This window comes from Botryllus schlosseri, chromosome 12 (assembly GCF_051294905.1).
Source record: "Botryllus schlosseri isolate E-star chromosome 12, Bs_hap1, whole genome shotgun sequence".
In the NCBI taxonomy this organism is placed as follows: Eukaryota; Metazoa; Chordata; class Ascidiacea; order Stolidobranchia; family Styelidae; genus Botryllus; species Botryllus schlosseri.
Window position 1 is genome coordinate 10,468,930 of NC_137247.1, and position 21,482 is coordinate 10,490,411.

The following is a 21,482-nucleotide window of genomic DNA, read 5'->3' on the forward strand; positions in this document are numbered from 1 at the left end:
TTGTGAATAGGAACACAAATAGGAAGGGCGCAGATTCTAGGAGGGGACAAACCTGTTTAGGGAAACTTTGCATCTTAATCCTTCAAACTCCTGCAATAGCAAAGACTCCTATCCGAAATATATGCATGACCTCGGTATGTTATGTCACGGGCGTCAGAACTTTTTGTCTCTGTGAACCGGTTCCACCAAAGGAGGAGGACTGTTGTTTTTTAAACTTAGCCCACTTGAATTTGAATATTTATTCAGAATAAAATAGGATGCACAATTTCGGTAGATCACTAAAGCAGTGACATTCAGATAGTTCAATCTGGGGTTAATAGGATAGAGCAGGGGCGGGCAACTTCTCCAGTCGGCGGGCCAGATATAGGAAAATTAAATACATGGCGGACCGGATCGCTGAATCGATACATTATTCGCCCATTTATCCACAAGGAATAAATCGTATTTAATGAATGTATTTTAACGACAACAATGTAACTTCAAAGCCATTTCTCGCCAATAATGACGAAAACAATGTGGATTTGAGAACAGCATTGTCATACAGGAACCACCAAGTCTGCTTCTCTCTGATCAATCAACACACGGTGCAATCCCTAATTAAGATTTCAAGGCGTTCGATAAGCCCGGTACCCCAAATTTACCAAGATATCAATTCATTAGGGTTTAGTGCAGGGGTGGCCAACGTTTATGCCATTCACGGCCGCATTTCGACTACTCATGTAGCCTACGGCCGCATTCCAGGGCATAGTCGTAATGAATTATCTGGACTCCAAATACCTATATGTAAAAGTGTCTATGACCTTTTCCGGTGAATACCGGACTTATATATTTAATCTTATAGGCTTGCTTTACGCACCGACTTCGCGAGTGGTCACTGGTCACTGGTCACGTTGTGGGGTCGTATATAATCGCGCGAAGCGCGAAAATATTTTCAGATTCACTTATGAATTTCGTCATAAATAATACTATTTTTCATATTATTTCTCATCCCATGTGGGAGGGTGTGTTTTTCGAAAATTTAGGACAAGTTCTAAATGATGATGCATCTTCGGGTGGGCCAATTATAATTATAATTAGTCACTTTGTTGCATGCTGTTATTTCTTGACTTATCATCAAGATTGTACGTATAGTGAGGAGAAAAGGACTCCGAATTGGTATTTCTATATGAAACGAATCATTTTCCTCTGCTGTTCACGCCTGTACTGTGGGGCCATGATTGCAAAGGGCGCCATCTATATTAAAATCGACAAACGAAGTCACATTGAATCGCACACAGCGCGAAGAAAAATTCAAGATTAATTAGGATCTCTCAAAAAATCGAGACTCAATTTGTAATTTTAAATTGCATGTGGACGGCCGCCAACACATACTAATTGAATTACTTGTCCACGACCGCACAAATTTCCTTTTACGGCGCAGGTTGGCCACCCCTGTTTAGTAGGTGACGAGATATAGCATGGTTGTTCAACTGTGTGGCCTCTTTTATCTCGATATTGAATTCATGCGGCCCGCAGCCTCTACGAAATTTGAAAGTGCCCCGCGACCCGTTTCGAGCTGGCGACCCTTAGCATAAGCGATGTCTTACAAAAGCCTAGAAGTGAGCCGTGCTGCAAGTCGACGGTTACGGAATCAAAAATAAGAAATATCGGCCTAGTGTAAATGACCATAGTATAGTCGACAAACACCATGATTACCACAAATGACATTAGGGTTGAGTATACATCGTAAATGCCGATAATGCAAGTCTCTCGCTTCGACTAACTTACGAGTAAGCACCACCTCGCTCGCTGCGCATACAGCATGTGTATAATAACATACAGTCACTAAAATTTGACGTTTACGCCAGTAGTGGGGAATCTCGGAAGACTGGGCCGCGGGCCACATTATCATGTAAGACGCAAAACTGTCCGCGGGTCGTATGTTGCCCGTCCCTGGGATAGAGTGATAGAATGTATTGCTTATGCCCGCTCCACTCCGCTCCACGCCGCTCCTATGTTGGCCGCTGCCAGTGCATGAAACCTTGTATGTGACGGATCGCATGTAGTATATGGTATAGGGCTGGGCACACAGTGGGCGCTGATTCGAGTATAACAGACAGTAGGTCACAAATAATGACATGCAACGAAGTAATTATTTCAACAGCCTCACCCGAATATGTTTAACTATTTTTCAGTGCCTTAAATTTTCTAAGACAACACCTCCCTCAGCTCTACCGGAAAATCTGAGTGTTCTGAGAAGATGAAATATTGATAGCAATATATATATAATTATCAATATTATTGACCGATTCAGTCATGAATGATCCAAACTTTTCGCTATTGGCGCGATTAGGCTACATAGACTCTCGGCTTACACTGAGTAGAATGAATGTGCTCACTGCTCATGCTCACAAGTACTGGTGAAAACATCCATCCAAGTGTGGGTTTGGGGGCGAAGCCCTGCGGGGGCCAAGACCTTTTTTATTTGGGTGGACGACGATATTAATTACGATCAAAACCCTCTAAATGTCCTCCTCTAGCACAAGGGCAGCCAACCCGTGGCCCACGGGTCACATGTGGCTCGCGAGGAAATTTTCGGAATTAGCTATATTTAGGGCTGGGCACAATGATTCGAGTACTCGAATCTGAATCGAGTAGTAATTTTAATGATTCGAGTCGAGTAGTAAAAGACGATTTTTTCGAGTACTGAAATTATACGGTCCTCGCAACTGAAAGTTAATTTACTGACGATGACGAGAATTATAGTTTTGATACTATTTTCCACTTAGGAAGCCTTGAAACCTTGATTGGCCGTGTCTCAGCATACCAGACACTAGGGATGGTGTGAACGCGAGGTTCACGTTCGCGTTCTGTGTGTGAACCTCGGGAATTTGGAGGTTCGCGTTCACAACAGAACCTTGGTAGGTTCTGCACTGTGAACCTTTTTCATATATTACAATTTTCACTCCATGATGACATCTTTGGTTCGAATTTATTGCATTTCAACTGCGGGCCACTCTATGAATGACGCCGGCGGCATAAAAAAAAAACTCAAAACGAGCATCCACTTTGACAATCTTAAAGATTTTACTTGCTTTGTTACAAAAATTTTGCTCTAAATATCCAACTTTCCGTTTGTGAATATATAGTAAGATGCTGTGAGCTGACGCGGAATCACATAACATCACGAGCGACATACATAACATGTAGAGAGCGATTCAACCAATCAATGAGATTGATATCGTTTTTTGATGTAACAAATCTAGCTAGCGTACGGGGTCTATCTTCACTTCATATGTTTACTGTATCATTAAAACCAAATACGTGCGATTGAGGTGTTGGCTACAGCTGTATAACTTTTGGGGTAGCCTAATATCGGTAGCAAGTATAAAAACCTGTATTACGCTCTGCCCAATACCAATGTAGCAATACTCATACACGAATACATTGCCTGGTCTGGTCAAGACCGTTAAGGCGTAAGCTTATATTCCCTGGCAACACCTTTTCAAAATTATTGGCAAAGCCACGGATGATATTGATTTTATGGGAGTATTATATCATATGATTGCCCCAGTTGATACATTTAGCGACGTTTAAATCGCCAAAATGTACTTCAGCATTATGGCATTATGTGACCCCAGTCGTCGCTAGGTATCGTGTACCTTAATATAGGCTATCACTTCATTGAAAAAAGAGGGTTGGAATTAGCAATATGACGTCACGTGACGTCACGAGGTTCACGTTCGCGTTCACACAGAACCTTTCAAAAAGGTTCGCGTTCACACGAACCTGAACCTTTCAGAGGTTCACACCATCCCTACCAGACACAGTACAAAGCTATACGTACATTACTGGAAATAACACATTTCCGAAGTCATGATCATCCCACAACATTCTTAAGAAGTGCAATGAAATCGATATGGTCGAGAAAATACCCAAGTATCTTTAATGTGACGGATAACAGGCATTACGTTCTTTGTGGTGGCATAAAAGCTACATATTTGGACTTCGACATAGTACATTCTGTTGTGACGTCATAATGAGTGATACTCGATTACTCGACTCGACTCGAAACATATTACGTGATTCAGAATCGAATCACTCAGATACTCGATTTTGCCCAGCCCTAGTTATATTATCAAAAAAATATACCCTCGTAAATGATTGTGAACTCGCAAGGCCAACCAAAAATTTGATTAGCCTGGCCGTGAAATTTGGGATTTTGATGACTAAAATATTAGCTACGACGCATTACCGTAGCTAGGTGCCAGCGGCATTATTTTAGATCTTCGTATATGACCATAAAGTAAAATATTTCGCGGCAGATTTATCTGACTTGAATTTTTTCTACGAACTACACGCGATTTATTGTCACTCGATTTCATACTTTTAGTATTGGTACCCTCTTCAGAGTTGAGTCTAACTATATTCGCGATTATGAAAGAACGTGTTGTCCAATATGCGACATCGCGTGTGCCAGTGCAGTGTGCGCTCGTAGAAATATCGTCGGCGATGAAACTTTGGCACAAAAAGATAGACGCACTCGCCGAAACCTTCGATATTGATATGTCCAAGCGCCTATCGATCCTGCTGTCCTTACCAAATGAGCCCAGCGGTATACAGAGGCAACCTGGAATACATGCAAGCAACAATATTATTGACCGAATTCATTTACTATATTTGCAAAATTTTCGCGCTTAGCGCGGCTAGGACGTTAACGCACACTGAGTTTTCATGACATAATTGTTATCGATTTTGATGCGTAGTAAAATAAGTCTTGTTTTCACCGTTACCTAATCCGGCTCGCTCCTATCGGACGACTGATAAAATGTCATCAACATTCAAGTGACCCGCGCAATGGTTCGTAAATCTCATGTGGCATTTTGGCCGAAAAGGTTGGCTAACCATGCTCAAGCACCATATACTTGCAAAAAACGGTAGCATACTTAGCAAGTTGGGTTGATTTCGATTTTTGAAAGTCCACCGGTCCGCAAAATATTTTTTGAAATTTTGCAGGTCCTCGAGGTGAGAAAGGTTGACAACCACTGGCGTAAATGACCATTTTGACCAATTACCATTGTAGTCGAGAAACACAATAAATATTACAAACAACTCAGATTATGAGGTTTCAAAAGTCCGTATTTGAGTGTCAATGAATTTAATGTTTTTCTGGTTCGAAGCCTTTCGACCTCCTTACCAAATCATCCGAAATATTCCAGACTTTCGAAATCTGGTGGCTCAGGTAGAAAAATGCGGCTCCTGTCATCACAACCCTGACTGCACAATGATACAAAATCTACAATGATATACGTACCATGTAGAGACAATATTGCAGGCCTATCGGCTTTAAGAAAAATGGGTTTATTTTAAGAAGGCTTCGTTGAAACGTCTTTTAGTCAGTTCAAAACACATTTTTAAATGTGACGGATCAGGCGCCTATTGACTGCAAGGAACTTTCAAAAAACTGTATTTTCGCTACTGTACTCTGTTGCTCAAGCTACAAAAATGTACATCAGATTAATGCGATTCCGATTTATGCTATTATAGGCAAATAATGCCGAACAAAACACCAGAGGTACGGCAATAACCGATCCAAGTCACTGCATTTCGGAAACAACGCATGTGGCCTTTCAAGCTGACTAGATGAACTGAACAAATTGCCACAAACATTGCGATAGGAACAGCAACATATAGTTACTAAATATCGTCCTATAACGTATTCTATAAATATGCAGAGTATTAATATTCACAAGTAGGCTAACAGCGTTATCAACCTTGGCCAAACAGTTGGATCTAGACAGGAGTGTTAGGGTTAAAAGTCTCTGGTCAGTGTAAATTTTGGTACGATTTCAGTCAATTCATTTCAAATTACTGAGACGTTTTGAGGCCTAAGTTGCTGAGAAGACTGCATGTTCACATGGTATTCTCTATGCTAAATTATATCGGATACGCTAATTTAATGTAAGCGACGTTTATTCGTAAAGCTGCATGAATGGTATAGGCAGCGCCAACATCTCATGTGTATAGGCCTTTGTGTGTAGAGCAGAGGTCTCAAACTCAAATGTGCTCGCGGGCCAATTTCCTAATTTCTGATGTCGCCGCGGGCCGCAGCATCAATTATAGGGGTCCTCGGTGTATAATATCCAAGTAGGCGTTATTTGACGGCACCTTGCAAACAGGCATTCCACAAACATCGCGAAAATGTAATTTACTATATTCACGCTTGGCACGAAAAAAATCACATTTTCAAATATTTGAATAAAATAATTTTTGTGCAGGGCATAATGTTTTAAAATAATGAGTTATAGACATCATGCGAGAGGACGCATGAAGACATTGTAAAAGCTGTCGGGTTATAATATTGATGCCAGTGGAACAATTTTATGTAGAATATTTTAAAATTTACTAAAGATTGATCTGATGTCAAAACATGTGAGCGGTGTAGCCTAATCAGGGTTTCTGATATAGTCGTGATATATTGTTACTGTCATTGCCAAAGTTAAATTACACCAGCGTTAGCTTTTATTCGATTAATATAGGAACAGATCAATAACAACTTAGATATGATCATTATTGTGCCATAGTAAAAGCATTGTTTCTTAACCTATTTAGCGATTGTACCCCTTGTGCTTTCAATAAGATTTCCCGTGCCCCATGCCCATTTTCAACGCAATTTCTGATGGTACCTATATGAAAATAAAAAAGCCCATTCACATAAAATTGCGCGTAGCACGAAAAGATTTTCCAGTTGAATAAATAGGCCCAGAATATATTCCACGGCAAATAGGCCTATTTCCACAATGCATCTCGTACCCCCTGATGAGGTGCTTGGACCACGAAGGGGCTACGGACCCCTGGTTAAGAACCCCTAGAATAGAAATGTCTAATCGCCGAAGAATCCATTCGTGTTACAGCTGTGGCGCGTACCATTACCTTACTCGCCACTGATAATAACGTGGATAAAGCGAACAAACAATACTTAGGATTTATCCAAATATACCTACCGGGGGCCACAGAATGTCATTGGTTTCCATACTGACCGGGTTAGATATCTATGTATCCCACGCAACGCAAGCTACGGCCTTTTGATATATTACTATTCCCCATATGACAGTTTCATAGATTGTTGCGTGCGTAGGATTACCAAGTCACTATTCCGAGACGCAAGGCCTTCTCCGATTTCCAAAATCGAATGATTTGACGAAAGGTCGCACCAGAAAAATCACAACTTTCAGTCACGAATTATCAACGGGTGATGTTTTACCCCCATGAACTAGAAATGTGACGTAATAGCGATCTTCCACCGAATCGTAGATTTTAGAAGTGATATGATAGTAAAGTTTGTTGAGATTTCAGGTTTTTGTAGTAGTTTTAAAGTGAACTTCAAGTTCTTAAATCTAAAAAAGATATATAACACATTAATATATTGCAGAATACTTGAAATTCAGAAATGCCCTCGCGGGCCGCACAAAATGGTCTCGCGGGCCGCATGCTGTTTTCGATTACGCATTTCATTTGTTAATTTTGATTTTAATAATCATTTGTAAATTAGCCTTTTCAGATAGGCTGTTCTTACCGCTATATAAAGCGTCGCGTCTGCGAACCACCATGTGTTAGATATTTATGTTGACGTAAAATTAATTGTACATTTTACTCGACTTACTTTGGTTCCTTACTTACGTATCTTACTAACGTCATCGCTCCTTACTTTCGTCCTACGTTATTCCGTTCGTCGGCCGTATGTTGCTGTTGCTGTACTAAGTGCCTGCTATCTTCATCAAGTTGTATGTTGCTATTGTTACACTATTTGTCAGCTATCTTCATTCGAATCCGACTTAGGCGTGCAATCGTGTTATTAAAGTCATGGAATACGTGTATGAATTACAACGATTAGCATTCGTAGATAACCCATTAGACAGGCTTCTGCGCCTATAATTGGCAGCGCGGGATTCAGTGTAGGGTTACCATACGTCATCGTTTAGGAGCATTTGTCCTCCTTTTCCAGGTTTTTCAAAATGCTCTCCGATGTCGCCTAAATTTCCGCCTTTTAATAATCCGTCCTCCTTTGCAGCTTTTACAGCTAGGATAATGGACAGGTTCAACTGAAAATCGGCATCGGCATCGGGAATAGGTAATAAAAGTTCGACCAGGTCATTCGGGAGTCGATCGAAAGTGACAATTTTTTGTTTTGTTTTAGTCAACACCACTAAATTAAAAGTGGGTAATCTGGGAGTCGAATGAGAGTGATGACCTTTTTTTTAGTAGACTCAACAAAATTTCCAGTTTGTATTGCAAAATCAGCTGTTTTCAGTTTCGATCAAGTAACTTTCACGATTTGGCAAAAGTGCCTCCTTTCCTGATTCCAAAATATGATGACCCTAATCTGCAGTATCCACAAAATAATCCAACTTTAAACGAATAGTGGTTTTAAGGATGAAACTCGCAGTTCACGGTGAAATGACCAAGGTGAATCATGGAGAGTGCAACCAACTGTTTACATTCGATAGTGCAACTATCGATATTTTATGCTGGCATTTTCACGGAATAATTTACGATTTTTGGGATCTCAGCAATTCCAAAGTAAAACTGAGTTCTGACTAAAGGAGCATTTTCGTCTCATATTGATGTGTGATGAGCAGTGAGCACTGAGCACTGAGCACGAGCAGTGAGAACTGAGCAATGATCATCGTAAGATAAGGTTACCTACGTCCTGCTTTTTCAGGTTTTTGAAAATGTCGTCCGAGGACGCCTAAATGTCCCTCTTTTTGCCAATTCGTTCTCCCTTACAACTTCTACAGCTACGATAAGGAATAGATTTCAGTAAAAATGGGCATAAACGACGCTAAATAGGAAATTCGTGGCTCGATCGAAAGCGACAACCTTTCTTTTTAGTCAACCCACCAAATATTTCAGTAAAAATAGCGAAATCGGCTGATTTCAGTTTTGATCAACCAACGTTTCTGATTTAATAAAAGTGTCCTCCTTTCTCAATTCCAAATTATGGTAACCCTATCGTAGGGTTGCCATGCGTCCGGAATTTCCCGGACATGTCCGGAATTTCACTGTTAAAACTGCGTCCGGAGGGAATTTCTAAAATATGCCTAAATGTCCGGAATTTTGAAGTAAGCTCATGATTTTTTTCCTAAATCAACATAAACAATATTATTTTTGGACAGGTTTATGCTACATGAAAATTTTCTTCCCGCTGCGCGCGATTTATAGTAACACAGATATTGGTTTTAATATGGAGACTACCACCCTCGCAAAAACTGCGATCAAAAATAAATAAAAATAACATTCAGTTACAAAAATAAGTCTAATTGTAATCACAATTACAAGATAACGGTATATTCATAGAGTCGGTTTAGGCCGTTTGGACATGACTTAACGATGTACCAGATAGCGAGAAGATAGCGTAATGGTGAAGCGTCCGTCCGGCTTCTTGATCGGTAAGTCGTGGTTTCGATCCCCGGCCGGGTCGGACCAAATACCTGATTAGCAACACTGGTATCCATGACTTCCCCGCTTGGCCCATTGGGGGAGCAAAGAGTGGTGGTACAAGTCTATATCTGCACCTTCCTTGTCCAGCGGCATATGCACATCATGCACTCATGGTCTGCATATGTACAGATCGTGTGTATATATCATGAGTCGGTGTTACGGTGTATATGCCGCAAAAACATCAACTCTGACCATATATAGTAATATAGGGATCGAAGAGCCAATATTATTGACATAATTCATTCAAATCATTTAACGACCGGATGCATATAGAAACCAGATGCATATAGTAAGCCCTCAGAAGTTGCATCGATTACCCTACGGTTGGCTCAAGATCAGTGTTTATTTGGGCGGAAGGGGGCTGAAAAAATGGGGCTTCGGCCCTGGTTACAACTTACAACACACAACCACATACTCCTGAACCGGATCGTGACCAGTGACCACCTCTAGTCGATAGACTGCTGGTGTGACGTTATATTGATCAACAATGTGCTCATACCTCATTTTGAAATCCGCTAGTGGGCGATAACGAGTGTCCGGAATTTGTGTTACATAAATATGTTAACCCTACCCTATCGTAAGAAAGTATAGTTACAGCCATTAGCCAACCTACATAGGTTAGAATGCAGCATTTGTTGTTTATTGCATTTGTCTTTAGCACCTTCAAGCGGAATAGAATATGGTTATTTAGCCACCACTAGATCACATTGTCATTATCACATTACTACATTAGGCGTAGAAATGTTAGAGTGAGACTTTGTATAATAAGGATAGAACAAGATAAAGAAGGAACTATCCGTGTGTTTACTACAGTAGAGTGATGTGGTTGTGGAATAAATATGAATAGGATGAGTCACGTCAATTTTGTTTGTACTAGAAAAGTGAAGGTAATCTCATATTTACGATTCATAGTATTCAACTGAGATGCTACAATATACCCCATTACTTCCGTGTATGGTCGACGCAATAACGAATGTTCACAAACGATATAGACATTTAAGATTCCAAGAGGGTCGTTGTGTGAATGATCAATGTCACGGGACGAACTAGTATATTTGTGTGTGTCAGTCGTTTCGGGCGAAGCGAGGTGATTTAGCTACGTCTTATTTATGTGGTCCGTTCCTTTGTCAGACAGAGACACCAAGATCTCAGAGAAGATTGTTCATGAATCATGTTCAACTAACGTCATCGATACCATCGTATTGTAGTAACACATGGTTGGTTTCATAGTCACTTCAAGACAGTCTAAGGTCGAGAAAGGGGAAGGCAGTTTATTGTCGTATCTAGGTGTTTAATTGAACGATGAAGTCACGAAGGAATAGGGACGTTATTGAATCTGAGAATGCGGCAGATAACTCATGCTCTATTCGTCAATTTTCAGTGGAAATTACAGCATAACTGCGATCAAATCAATTCCTTTTTATGGCATGGGCGAGATGGAATGGATCAATTGACGTTCTGTGGATTTACGAATCTTTGATTGCTGATGCTCAAATATGGACACCCAACTGGAGGAGTTCAAGAAAAGCTATCTGAAATATTGTGTTACTGGATCAACCACTGTGTAAAATTCTTACGCGTATGGCTACTTCCAAATTTAAATCCTTGTATGATTTTAGAAACGAAGAACTGATCACACCGCCTATACCTGATGAAAACAGAAAATACGACAATGCTGTTATACGAGGATACGTTTTACTTTCAAGGTGGAAGCCTTCTGAAGACCCTCAAATGAAAATCCTAACGACATATGAAAAGCTTCTCAAAAAGTAAATGTGATTTCACTTTGAACAGACTGTGTGAATTTATGTCTGTTTCGAAACAATTATAAACAGGCCTCCAAATGGGGTGTGGATTGAATTCCAGGATATTTATAATTTCCTCGATCCCTCTTCCCATGAATAATGCATTTTTGGTGTTGGATTGGTGGTATCCACTATCCCTAACATGTCATGAAGCCTGACACTACCGAACATTGTAAGAATCACAAATAGGTCACAGTATGTTGATGAGGTTTTTGACTAATCTTCCCTTCACTCTATATATAGGCCTAAGCGTAAAGTCATGGGTCAAAACTTGTTAATAAAATTACTTTATTTTGAAAACCAAAGATGCGTAACAATAATTTACTCTGATCTTGCACAATTCCGTCTACACCAATATTTTCAAGTAAGGTGTCATATAAAAGCTGTTTCTGATTATTTATTGCGCCTAAAATGATTTTCTCATTAATATTAGACTAAAACTTGATCAAAATGTGATTAAATGCCCCGGTCCGGCAATGATAAAAATGATTCAACCTAAAACAAGTAGGTCAAGCTATAAAATAACTTGATCAAGTTCCTGTGCACCGACTAGAGTCGGTACCTATTAATGTACTGTTTTAGGAACCAAGAGAGTGGCATGCATTTGACCCAGAAGAAATTTGCAAACATTTTGTACATCTTACATCGATACTGCGTCCGCTTGTTGAAGAACCCTTGGAGGAGAGAATTTTATGTGATCAAGGTTTCAATTTATGTTTCATTGTTGCTGTTTGTCAAAATTTTCATCTTTGTTGTTCGAAGGGAACGTTGAATTAAAATTAATACGGCCCTGTGGATATACAAATTTCAACTTACACCGGCACTCCGGCAAATCCAGACTCTACTATCATTGACTAGTAAGCCTACCGGTACTGAAGATCTGGATTGTAGTAAAAACTCCATCTTTGCTGACAAGTTTTAAGTTTCAACGCTTTTTACACTCATTATATGAAACCATGTAACAAAATATTGAATGACCATCACTGCAAAAGGTGTAATTCTGAAATAATGTTCTTTGAATTTGATATTGGAGCTATAGTGACCAGTAAACACACACGCACAGTAGATATTTCAATGTGTCTACTGTCTACTTGACATTATTGGAATGGTAGGAGCGGTCCGAATTGTATCTTTTTCGGCATCAGATTCAGAAGCATCTGAAGTGATACTTAATACTAATCAAAAATAGAAGCACTTCAGCTAATAGACTCGAAGAAACTAGAATGATTCAATTTGAATGGAAATGCCCTGTTTTAATTATCTGTATTTCTGTACGTGATAAATGGCTTGAGTATTCAATGCTTGGTAATCCATAATATGTTAGTGTTTTGATTGAAATCTCTTGATTAATTGTCAAAAGTCCATCACCAGTTTCTTTGTGGTGCTTCGATGTCTAAGTGTTTTTTAAAACTTGAGTCAAGTTTTATGTCCTTTCATCTTTATCAGAGTTGGATTTTTCATCAAAGGTCAATTTTCCATAATTGTGTAAATGATCACATTCAAAACATCACACTTGCACTGCACTATTCACTAAGATTGTGCAACATAGTATATCTCTGAGATCAACAAACTCTATTGACTAATATTACCATACATCAAGGTATTTAATATTGATAGAACTATTTAAATGAATTCATTCATGTCCATACTAAAAAAATGTACAAAAATACACAATTGTTTGTTGATGCTACAAGTAGGTGCAAACTTCGAATAATGTTCTGTTACCAGAATACAGCAGCTGTATCACAATTTCAGTGATAGGAGTGACGCAAACATATCACAAAACTACTTTCTACTTTTCAAACCCCAAAATGTGAAAAGTAAGCTATTTAGTTTTGCCAAAACAGTTCAAATAGAAGCGGAAGTAATCTACATCTACACCTACTCCAATTATTTATTGCAAACGTGTAATTGCAAATCTCTTTTAAGGACTATAACGGATTTTATCACTACACCTTGGCAAGATATCTTTCGCCGTCTGTGATTTGCGACCTATTCGAGCTCATGGGGTTTGACCACGATGCCGAAGCCCACACTTTCACTTTGAGATGGTCGACTTTACTGGATCAAGCCGCTACTGACTTTATCCTTAATGCTGGAATCGCGTTTTTTCTCTCGTACATTCACTGCAGAGCCAGGAGCGATCCGAATTTCAAACAAAGAGTCAAGGTAACTCTCGTGCTTCGTCATTATTTCGAGCTCATAAAGATCAGTTGTGAAGTGGACAAACTGTCTTCCACTAGTATCGTCCAATGCATTTTGAGACTTGTTTTTTGGAGTTTAGCAGCTCTAGGTTGCATCGATGAAAAGACTTGAATGCTACTCAGTGAATTTGAATTGCCACATTTTACAGACTTTCCTATCCAACACACATACCTTTTTCTCACTTATGATATAGTCACCACTGAAATTTGACAATGGCCTTAGAAATTGAAGTAAAAAGAAGGCATAAGACTCTTCATGCTGCTTGCGGTTGATTTCCTAACAGTGGTTTACACATGGGCTTAAAGTGCGATTCTTAATGTTCTACGATCAAAAACGGTGACAAAATTCTTCAAGATTTCATGCTGTAAAATTCTGTCCAAGTAGAAATTCTAGTGCTTTTCGAAGTCGACCCATTGCTTATTGCTACTTGATGATAGGTGACAACAAACTTTGAAAGTGTGGCACTCCTAGATATTCATTGCAGAATTCACCAGAATGAGTGAAAATCAGTTTAAACAGTTTTTTGGCACGACTAATAGCACTACAAAGACAAATGATCACGAAATTATTTTTTTGAACTGACGCCTCAGTGTGTCATGGTTGCCGAGTAATGATGGAAATCCAATCGAAAAGTGCTGAATAGACAGAGCGACTGGTCAGATGTGGACTACGATAATGCCGGAATATGTATTGGTCGTCAGATTAAATGTGGTGCGAAATGATCCAGTCTGTAGAAACGCGCTATGTCAAATGGTGGGCTTGGGAGTGCACAATTTTGCTTGCAACTCCTCTGACTATCAAAAATACGACTTGTTCTGATCACTGCTTCATTGAATTTCATAGGGCAACTTTTAACACTGTGAAATTCGTAATGTTGGCTGGTTTCTGTGTCAACTTTGCAATTATGACTCCTGCTCTCAAATATTCAGAAACCGAATCAAGTCTGTGATGCCTTATATAGGCCGTAGCACATTGGTTTTATCCGATATATAGTCGGGAGAATGTAACCGCGGCACGGGACTCACTCTTGCCCCCAAAATCAAAACGCCTTCCCAAGTTACTAAAAGTCATTACTAGGGCAAGTTTTTGTTGCAGTAAAATCCGTGGAAAGTTGCATTTATTTTTTACAAAACCTGCAGTAAAAAGGTGCGTTTGTTTTTCACAAAAGTTCCAATAAAAACTTGCATTTATGGACAAGGACCTTGAAGTTATTCGGGTATGACATACTCAAATCGATCCGTATCCAAGGCACTGTAGCAAACCGAGGTGTTGGCGTCTTCAGCAAAATCTATAGCCTGAAAAAATTGACCCAGTAAAATATAATTTTTTCGACAGTCTAATCTGAATGTACGTCAAATCAGAAAGTATGAAATAATCAGGCAATCTATTTACATGTAGTGTCAAATATTTCCAGCATAAAGTTGGTTGCATGAAAATTCGAAAAAAAAATATACCAAAAGCTGCATGAAAAATCAAAAATAGTGGCAAGATGTTTCATGAAAAATTGGGGAAAAGTTGCAATAGAAGATTCCTTCAAACAGCGTAAAACACCATACTACATAACTTCCGAGTATTTTAAGAAGCTGCCGGAAGCTGTAAAAAAAGTTGCAAAAACTTGCCCTAGTCATTACTCCTGACTTTGTTCAGTGAAGGAGGCACGGATACCTGAGCAACTGAATCTATGCATATCGTGGTTCTGCATAGGTCGAGTGATGTGAATGTCCGTTATTCGAAGGTAGTGAAAGTATTCAGCACAGTAGGAGTAGAAGTAGTGCCGTAAATTTGTTTTCTCTTTTATGTACTCAAGTAAGTAGCTTCAAAAAGTTGATTCGGCTAATGGTTCGCACAAATTTGGAAGTTATTCGGTGGTGACTGCTTTCAAAATTTCAAGATACATCTTCACGATCAACGCAAAATGACAAATGACACCACCGTAGACCGTGGTTACTCTGGACTTACGGGTAACTTTTGACAATAAGCAGTAAAATATTTACATGGCTATTGATGGAAAACTGCTACCGCTGGAGGTTCACTTCTTTTTCACGAGGCAACAGCACCACAAGTAGTCTCAATAAAAAGCGGATTCATTTCACTACGACATGAACTTGATCCGTCACGGCTTAACTTGGGACACAATTAAGATTTTAGACAGGGTTGTAATGACTCGACTCGAGTCGCAATATTTTGTTGACAGGACTTGGCTTGAGTAACTTTTTCAAATGCGTAAATTGACTCGACTCGAGTCAAGTTTTGTATCGACTCGACTTGTACTCGAGTCATTGTACATGACTCGAACCAAGTCATATGACTCGAGACTTGCAACTTCGAAGAATAGTAAATTTATCACATTATTGGTGTTTCGTCTATCAGTCCTGATACTTGAAAAGAGGGCCATAAACTGTTGAAACTGAGAAAATTACTATATTATGAATGCGAGCCATTCGATATCACTTCAGCAGAATTAAAAAAAGTGGGTTGAACGTTGAACATAATGACTGTGAGTCGGACTCGAGTCAAAACACTATTACTCGGACTCGGCCCTCTACAAGCTGGCTTGGACACTGACTGACTCGGTGTTGAATTGAAAATGACTCGACTTAACTCGAGTCAAAACTATAAAAGTAAGATTGGCTCGTGAGTCGGAACCTTTTGACTTGGTTACAACCCTGATTTTAGATAAGTTAATGTATACTCCATTACCCCCCAAAACACAAAACTTACGGTACTTCCCCTGCGCTCTAGCATTTACAAGATATACAGCGAAATTGAAAAAATGTCCAGAATAACCCTGGTTTACGGACACGTTGTTCTTACTGCGATTTCATGCATAAGAGGGGCGCTAACTTATTTCAAAATCACTGTCTACTTTTCAGAATTACTGTCTACTGTTCAAGTAGAAGTGGAAGTAGTATACACCGCCCGCTTTGGCGAATATGAATAAAATGGACAGAAAATTGCATTCAGAGGAGATGAGAGTAGTCATTGTGGGTACTCAAGTAGAAATAGCAGTGATTTCCTAGTGGTTATAAAAGTAAGTATTTTAGGCCTACCTTTGCCTCAAACAGAAAGCTGTCAAGTAGGAGTAGTCTAAAAACGTACCCAATTGAGTAAGTTGTGCAAACAGGCAAAACCTGCTTGAGTGCTTCGAAAAAGCAGAGCTGCTTAGTTTTTCAAATAGTTTCCAAATGTCGTTTCAGGGCCTCACTCATTTGCTGCTAACGCCAAGTCCACGCGATGAAGACACACGGTTGCCGTACCAGGGAACTTCACGGCGTATCAGTAACTCCGATCCGTCGCATCAAAGGCCGAGAGCCCAGCCGGCGCGACCGTCTCATAAGGAGATAACTATGAGAAAAGTTCGCGAAGCCGACGAAGCTGAATTACCCTCGAGTTCCATATCTAACCCGCCGCAGCGCGTGGCCTCTCGGCGCGACCGTTATTCGCCTACGTACGACGACGACCTCTTGTACGGAAGCACAATGCCGCGTCATTCCGGAAGCGCCAGGGAAGGCACTTCGCGACACGCGGTATCTCCGCATAAGTCCAGCCGCGGACTCGACAGGGATTTGAGAAATGCGCAACTGGACGAAGCCAAATCCAGGCACGCCAGAGAGAAATATACTTCTTATTCTGAGCCGGCATTCAGCCCGTCTTACGTTGAATTCGTTCCGATGGATAAATCTTCGTTGGCACGTCGAGGCACTCCGGACGGCGGTATCGATTACGAGAAAGATAGTTCGGAGAGGAGATACCCTAAATCGGATTATCATGTTTATGGTCATATAAATTGAATTTTTATTGTTTCATTTATTGTATTTTAAATCATCTACGCTGACGGAATCCTCTGTGCTTGTACTTGAATCGATATTTCGTTCTGAACTCCAATTGTTTCGCTCGTGGATAGGGGTGTCGGAGGGATCGTAGAATTTACCATCGTTCTGTTGGAGTTGAAGAAATATCGGGTTGGTTTCGAGGCAGTGACGTGAGGTCAGGGAAGGCAAGTGAGGCAGTGCCCCTCACCTGTCGCCAGGATGAGTAAAGGAAAATTGTGAAAACCTGCGATGATGATTATTGATGTTTACCTTCGATATTCATAAATAGCTAAATTTGAATGTTTTTTCATCCAACATCACCAAGTTTCGTATTTATTGGTCCAAAATACAGCGCGAAAGGCCATAGGTGCGGCACGGGCGGGTCGTGCCTCACCTGCGACAATGCAATTCATCATAAACACCTCAGAGTTCGTAATAACTGGTATCAATCAAATGCGATTGTCGCACCGATTCCGAAAATCCGATTATTGCCAATCATATAGCACTGGAACCCCCTCAAAATCGCCATGGAATGTTACATTCGGCTTTATTACGTACAATGGCAGCGCAGAGAAACAATAGCCAGGTGAGGCACAATCGAATCTGCCTCGGGACGGTATTCCTTGCAATGATTCCATATCTGCCGACTGGTAGCACGGCCCACTTCTAGGCTTTGTAAGGACCGCTTAGACGCGGATCGGATGGCGAGAAGGGGCCTAGATAGCCTGCGTGCGAAGATGGGTAATGTGGTCGCCAACTCAATCAGCTAAACTTTTAGGTTTTATATATTTGCGAATCTTATTCTAAGGAAATGTGCATCCCCAATCATGGATATAACCCCAAACGCACCAGAAACAATTTTATTTCGTGAAGAGCACACGATTCGAAGTTGTTATTTCTATATGTGGCATGTTTCGACGCAACACTCAATCCACTCAATCATCAGTGCCGATTTTCCAGGCGTCGAATCCTGTCTGCTCTGCTAAATCTGCTAATGTGAACTCGGCAAACTTTGCGTATCCGTCTTCTACTCAATCTACACAACCAAGCACTCCTAATTGAACAAGAGCGTAGATTAAGGCTTTGGTTGAATTACGAAGGTGCGAGTTCCGCGGCGTACATTGCGCATGTTATTATCTGCTACTGATGACGTTTTTAGGGAAATCATGGTCCAATTCAACTGTCCTTTATTTGTAATTCGTATTTCTATGATTTCAGCGGATTTGATTGTTTTGATCACTGTTTTAATTGTACCTTCGCATGCCTATATATATTTCCTCGTTGCTGTTGTGATTCACTCTCCATTCCACCGAGCATCGGACGGGCAAGCACTATGGCAAATCTCGCTTCAAGCATCTTCCTGTTTAGACCAAGCAAATTGGAATTCTTGTTTGATTTGGATCGTTGATTAAAATGATGAGTTAAATAGAAGACTGATCCGCAACGTTTGCCGAGTTCCTATTATCTCGGCTTACCATATTTTGAGGTTCAAAAAAGAGGACACTTTTCAAAAATTCTGAAAGCTCTAGTACCTGCTAAGAAAACTGGTTCAATTTTTGAATTGACTCGATTTGTACTCGAGTCATTTTGCATGACTCGAACCAAGTCACATGACTCGAGATTAGGACGGCCAAGACAGACATTTCACTGCAACTTCGAAGAATAGTGAAGTTATATTACCACACTATTGGTATTTCTTCACCAGTCCTGATATTCGGAAAATGGAGCCGGAAACTGTCAAGACTGAGGAAAATTGCTATATTATGGATGCCAGCCATTCTATATCACTCGAGCAGAGTTGAAAAAGAGGGTTGAACTGAAAACTGAACAGTGAACATAATGATTGGACTCGGACTCGAGTCAAAACACTATGATCTTGGACTCGACCCTCTCTTAGATAACTTGGACTTGGTCTTGACTCGGTGGTGAATTGAAAATGACTCGACTTGACTCGAGTCAAAACTAGATTGACTTGTAACTTGGGGCCATGTGGTTACAACTCTGTAGCGTCGTTACACTAACACTGTTGCCCTACCTCGCCCAGACATTGCTTCATTGATCATTTGCTACCATCGTTTAATTTTTCTTCTATTTTATTTTTTTAACTACTGTAACCTTTTTTACAGCCAGACTGTTTAGAGTCAAGTGTACCTGTTTGATGCTGTTGTGATCAGACTAGATGACCTTCACGGTCTTATCGATCATTCCTATCTAATACCGAATACTGTGCAAGCATATTTTCTGTACCACCATCACTGCCGTGTGTTATGTATTTTGGTTGGATGAAAATAAAGACTCTCTCGCGTAGTGTCGAGCGTCTGGCTTCTCATTTGGTAGATTATGACGGCCAAAACGATTCACTAAATATAGGCCTATAACTTGTATTTGAGAGCTATAAAATTAAATCGTCAGAATATTTCTCCATCGTATCATAAAGGATGATACTGTTTTGTGTTCTGACCCACAAGCCCACATGAACGTGGAGCTGGGTGTAGTACTAGATTCAATGTGAGCGAAGATCTCTACCACATTCTTAGTTGATTTACTTGACACACAAAGCAATAAAACAAAAGCCAATACAATTAACTTCCCGTTATTGCCAATCGCAGAGGTGAATTCGGGATGTGTAAATCGGACTTGAACCCGGTGGTTGTTGCAACAACCTTGATTTGATCCCGAATATAGTGCATACATATCGTTACCGCGCCACGACGCACCAAGACATATGCATATATAATATACATAGGCGCCGAGTTACGGGGTGGCGGCCACCCCATACAGTTAGAGTAAACGCCCGCCGTCTGCGATTTCAAATCATCAGCGCTGTCAATTAGCGAGTCCGTGATAGCGCGTCAATGCCAACTATTTACCATACCGATACGCGCGCGAATAATTGAATACGCAGCTTCGTCGGCGACGGCGAACTAGTGCTTAAAACGCCCCAATAAATTGTAATCCGTGATTTAGTAATCAGACAATCGAAGCAACCTCGTTTACGACGTCGATTTCGACACGCTTGCGCTGAGAAACACCATCTTCTCTCTCGACCAGAGTAGCGAATTCACGTTTTCTTTCTCTTAATTAAATTGTATTTGCGCCCATATTCGTTTACAAAATAATTCTTGAGTTAGTTCGTGAATCGTGATACGGTGATAGTCTCTTTAATTGGAGGATTGGAGTGCGAAATAGGACAGTGTGTTTGTGTATGCCTGCGAATTGAAAGTCATTCCTGCGCAAAGTGCGCATATTCATTACTTTAACAAAGCTTTTCCAAGGTAACTTTTATCGGAAAATGCAACAATGCAGCTCAAACGTCGTTATAATGAGCAAACAATTGTCGCGACGTCAGACTTGGAAGTTCCAAGTTGGAACCCCATGGTGCTGTACGCAAGTTTAGAAATTACTGATTAGATGGGCGCTTTCTCGTTTGATATCATCTGTAGGCTACTATAATTCTTGTCTGCTTCATACACGCGTATTCACTCGGTGACACTTGATTTGATATTAATACTGCGCATTGCGCAGTGCACGGTTTTGAATTACGTTATCAAATATTGGTGCAACACGAGCTTCTCAGTGGCGCAAATTCTGAATTTATTCGATTAGTTTGAACGGGAACCTTATATGTTCCAATAAACTTCATTGCTGGGCGGACTCTATCAAGCGCAACCATATCGCGGATCGAATTTCAAACCTTTGGGATATGTATTTCTATTGATAAGGTCGCGGCATGCGCCCATATTGCTCTTACTGCAATAACACGTGGATAGTTAAAAGCGTCCCATTAAACGATCAAATTTGGCTGGCTGATCGGAGCCTACGTAGGCCGTAGGTCCCGGGCTGATATTAACCAGTGCGTTGTCGGCAATAAAACCCCAGGTGCGTAGCCAGGGAGTTTCACATTTACAACTAGAAATCCCGTCATTTTGAAATGCCAATCCACTAATTCGTATTATCGATGCTTCGTACTGCAAATTAGCGAGAATCATTTGTATGCGAATTGGGTCATCGATAGCTCATGTTCACTATCGGCGGTGGTTTGATTTAGCGCGTCCGCATATAGGCCTGCTACCGTCCGCTAACACTTTCGCCAAACAGTAACAATCTCCGAGTGTAATATTGTTTGTGTTTATGTATCTTTTTGATTAAAACTTATGCCCTCGTCTGAACAAATTGTGTT

General features: G+C 40.4%; 1 protein-coding gene across 1 annotated transcript in view; it reads left to right on the forward strand.

The window, feature by feature from the left end:
- The window catches only part of LOC145451505 (uncharacterized), a 125,524-nt gene extending 108,155 nt beyond the window's left edge, over window positions 1-17,369 (forward strand). The window contains exons 2-6 of the mRNA XM_080329719.1: window positions 10,860-11,044; window positions 11,100-11,249; window positions 11,868-11,988; window positions 13,215-13,454; window positions 16,688-17,369. Coding sequence (XP_080185845.1) covers window positions 10,977-11,044; window positions 11,100-11,249; window positions 11,868-11,988; window positions 13,215-13,454; window positions 16,688-17,281 — 1,173 coding nt within the window. The 5' untranslated portion in view covers window positions 10,860-10,976 and the 3' untranslated portion in view covers window positions 17,282-17,369. The remainder of the gene's footprint in view (window positions 1-10,859; window positions 11,045-11,099; window positions 11,250-11,867; window positions 11,989-13,214; window positions 13,455-16,687) is intronic.
- Window positions 17,370-21,482: the final 4,113 nt, after the last annotated feature.